Source organism: Chrysochloris asiatica, unplaced genomic scaffold (genome assembly GCF_000296735.1).
Source record: "Chrysochloris asiatica unplaced genomic scaffold, ChrAsi1.0 scaffold00015, whole genome shotgun sequence".
Taxonomy (NCBI): Eukaryota; Metazoa; Chordata; class Mammalia; order Afrosoricida; family Chrysochloridae; genus Chrysochloris; species Chrysochloris asiatica.
In genome coordinates, this window is record NW_006408533.1 from 32,372,618 (window position 1) to 32,376,953 (window position 4,336).

Genomic DNA, 4,336 nt, shown 5'->3' on the forward strand with positions numbered 1-4,336 from the left:
GTTTTACCCAATGGAATATGAGTATCTGACCTGCCACAGGGACTAGAAATGGGAAGATGTTCAGAGAACTATATTGGATTTAACATAGCTACTTAAAAGTCAGTTGTAACTTTTTACTTCATGTAAATTATCACTTCAAGGATTTTATTTTCCTTTAAGCTCTCTCTTTTCTTTATTTCAGGAAACTGTAAAATTTATTTATTTTAAACCAAATTTAAAGTAACAACTTTTAAATGGCAGAGAGCAGAAGAAATTTTGGCTGATGAAGCGGGTACTTGCTATGCTCCCTTACAAGCATTTTGGCTCAGCAGTGAACAATATTTACATGACCTTAATAACCTAATTATTAATATAATTACTGTAACTGTAAGGAGAGGGAAGGACGAAAAGTGCAAAAGAGAGCTTAATTGTCATGGATAGCTAATGTAAACCATTTATACATAATGAAATATTGGTGTACTACATGTGGCGCTGTGGATTAAAGCGCTGGACTGCAAAGTTGGTTTGAACCGCAAAGTTGGTGGTTCAAGTTCACCAGTCACTCCTTGGAAACCCTTTAAAGGGTTGCTATGGGTCGGAAATGACTCGACAGCACTTAACAACAACAAATTTAAAAACATGGACATAGGTATCAGGAGAAACAACTAAAATAATGAAGGCTGATTGATGCCTCTCAGTGGGAGGTGGGGTGAGGATGGGGAAGGAAACAATTGTTTCTGTAAATGCTTGGCTGTACAGTCACCCCTGGATGGTTTATAGGCACTCATCTCCACATCCGTGTGGGGACTGGGTGGGGTTCGCAGTAATTGTCTGATATCAGAACTGATTTCTGGCTCACAAGTTTATACTTGCTTTCCTTAACCTGGTCCCAGTAGTGGAAAGTGAGTATATTTGTTTCTTCATGATTATAAGCAACAAAAGACCAATTTCCTTGGCAATAGAAAGTTCAACTAAGACGGTGACTTCTTATTTAAATCCTCACACCTTAAGTTTACAACGGAGGAGGCAGATATAAGAAGAAGCAGGAGAAAAAAAACCAATGGGAAAACAACTTTATCCACCTTTGAGGCTTTAGACTGCTAGCCACCTTTAAGTCACTCACGCTCCTTGGTTTTGACAGGTTACATTTACCTTCAAGGGTTTGTTGCTATACAAGAAGTGTTATATCTTATTGTCATCTGGATTTTTCTTTGTTCACAGTGCGAGATGAGGACAGAGGCACGCCGGAAAAATCTTCTTATTTTGATTTTGCATTACTTAACACAAGAAGGGTATGTTACGCTACAAATATTTACAGGCATGAAGCTTTTCTTTCTCTGCCCTCCACTTTCCCAGACATGTCCTTTATTGCCTCATGTACACAGGTCTCTCTTTTTTTGCAGCATCTGGAAACTTTATTGACAGACCTACTTGGGACATGAGCTATTTTTCCCTTGAGGAAACCCCAGGAAGTTTCCTGGGATTCCACTGCTGGCTATATACCAGTTGCCATCAAGATGATTCCAACTCATGGTAACTCCATGCGTGTCAAAGTAGAACTGTGCTCCAGACAGCTTTCAAAAGGCTGATTTTGAGGATGTAGGTTGCCAGGCCTTTCTTCTGCGTTTCCTCTGAGTAGATCAAACTGCCAGCCTTTTGGTTAACAACCAAATGCATTAGCCATGTGGGAACTCTGCTGGCACATAGCTGTAGGTAGCATTCTTATTCTTCAATGTTCCTCAAAATTAAGGTATTGTGTTTACCTAGAAATTCTTCGTCTAACTATGTTTTCCCTCCAATAGCCATTCTATAGCTGTCAGAGAGATGAATTTTGGAAGCATCTGCCACTAGCCCTTACTTCTTTTTAAAAAATCCACCCAAATTCTTACAATAAAGGCTGCTTTCACGCTAGGTGCTATGTCAGAGGAAGACAGTTGGTCCCTCATGTGTCTGAAGTACATTATCTATTTTAGATTTATTTTTGTCTTTTCTTGTTTCATCTAGTAAGACAATATCCAGGTTTCAGACTCAGGACTTAAAAATCTTTGAGTCAGAGCAGTGTTTCTCAACCAAGAGGTGTGGTGGGTAGAGGATTTTGCTCCTCAGAGGACATTTGGCAGTGTCTGGAAACATTTTTGGCTGTCACAACTGATATCTAGTGGGTAGAGCCCAGGGGTGCTGCTAAACATCCTACAGTGCCCGGGGACATCTCAGCACAATAAAGAATTGGCCCAAAATGTCAGTAGTGCTGAGGTGAAGAAATCCTGAGTCAGACTAAGAACCTCCAACCAGCTGCTGGCATTTCCCCAGAAGGTTGAATAAGCATCTGTTCCTCCAATGAACATAGTAACTGTTATTGTAATAAGAGCGCTACTGTAAGGAAAAGTCACATTTGAGAGTCCAGTAACGCTAGGCCCAGGGAGAACGGAAGGAAATAAGCAAGGAAGATGGGACAAAGCTGAGGGAACTGAAAGCCTATCTTTGTTTTTGTTAACTGGGCCAGCAGTGGCTGTTTTAGATACAACCATTGCTTTCTCTAGAGACCTTGAGGCATTTTGTTTCAATTTTGAGGTAGATATTGAGTTCCCCAAGAGACCCTGGTTAAAGGGCTCGGCTGCTAATCAAACAGTCAAAAATTCAAACCCACTAGCTATTCCACGGGAGAAAAATGTGGCAGTCTGACTCCATAAAGGTCCTGTAGTCATTATGAGTCGCAACGGACTCAGATGGCAGTGGGTTTTTGATTTGGTGGTTCTCACAGGGCACCCTGGTAGTGCAGCGCTTTCACATGTAGTGTAAGCTAAAAGGTCGGTGGTTCAAACTCACTAGCCAGTAAAGATTTGTAACCTCAGAAACCCTATGGGGTGGTTCTATTCTGCCCTGTAGGGTTGCTATGAATTGGTTTGGTTTTGAGGTCCCATTTTACACTTGGAGAAACTGCGCCTTAGAGAAGCTGAAGCACATACGAGAGGTCACCTGGCTCTGTGTGGAAGCCCTTTCCAGGATTCTCCTGCCCAAAGCCTTCCAGAGCCCTTCTTGTTGATATTATTACCACTGAGTCAGTTCTGACTCATAACGACGCCGTGTAAGGGTTTCCAAGGAGGGCTGGTGAATTCGAACCACCGATCTTGTGGTTCAAACCAACCTTGTGGTCTAGTGCTTATTCTATAGCACCACACCGGCACTTATTTTTTTGGCTTAATGTTGATCTTTTTTTTGGCTTCGGGGTCACCTCAGGAAAATAAAAATGTATGTTAGCCAGATTTCTTGAGAGTGTTTTGTTTTGCTTTTATGTTGTTGTTAAGTGCTGTCGAGTCAGTTCCAACCCATAGCAACTTGATATAGGGTTTCCAAGGAGTGACTGGTGAGCTTGAACCACCAACCTTGTGGTGAAAACTGACTTTACAGTCCAGTGCATTAGCCCACAGCACTACACCTTTTAAAGTCAGTAAATGAAATTCCTGCAATTGTACTTAAGCCATTGAAGGATTTGAGGGTTTTTTGCCAGAATTTCAGATACATGAGTTTTAGTAACCAATTATTGTGCAGTACAATTTGAACAAACTTTGTTGTTGAATAATTTGCTATATTTTCTCTCCTTAACATATCATGAAAATGCTTTCATTACAAAATGAAGCATCTCTCCTAATGCCTTATTATCAGAATTTTAGAAATGAGGATTTTTCTCTTTTTCTCCATGGTAAACGAGCTGAACTATAGCACTTTAACACAAAAATGTTCCTTAGTCCGCTTACTTTGAAACACATGGTTTCATCCGTCTTGCCTCTCTTTGGTGTGAGGGATTTAAACTTTATGGAGAACTGTCTCATTCTTTCAACATCACCATCCACCTCAGACCAGACGAATGAGCTCCCCTCACATCGATGACATTTAGGTGACTCTGTTGATCTCCATCTGCTAAATCCTGGGGTGCACACACAGCAGTGGGGTGGAAGTAAGAGCCTAAGCAGAGCAGAGCTGACTTTGGGCTCCTCTGTTTCCCCATCCTGAATATGAGGGTGTTCCTGAAACCCACTAGTCAGGCAGCCTGCATGTGGGAGATGGGCTGCTCCACACTTGCAAATATAGTGAGCACTGAACCTCCCCCCACAATTCTCTCTACTCCACCAGCTTTTATAACTCTTTGCAGTGGCCACACAGAACTCAGACCACATACTCACAGTTGTTGTCAGGTGCCATCAAGTCGGAACCAACTCATAGCGACCCCATGCACAGCAGAACGAAACAATGTCCGATCCTGAGCCAACCTCACCACCGCTGCCACACTTGAGTCCTTCAATGATGCCACCTGGCCAATCCATCTCGTTGGGGGTCTTCCTCTTTTTCTCTGACCCTC

The 4,336-nt window shown here is 42.1% G+C and overlaps 1 protein-coding gene across 1 annotated transcript in view; it reads left to right on the plus strand.

Moving 5' to 3' along the window:
- Positions 1–1,206: 1,206 nt before the first annotated feature.
- KATNAL2 (katanin p60 subunit A-like 2) overlaps positions 1,207–4,336 on the plus strand; it is a 65,292-nt gene continuing 62,162 nt past the window's right edge. The window contains exon 1 of the mRNA XM_006835110.1: positions 1,207–1,271. Within this exon, the coding sequence (XP_006835173.1) occupies positions 1,207–1,271 (65 nt within the window). The remainder of the gene's footprint in view (positions 1,272–4,336) is intronic.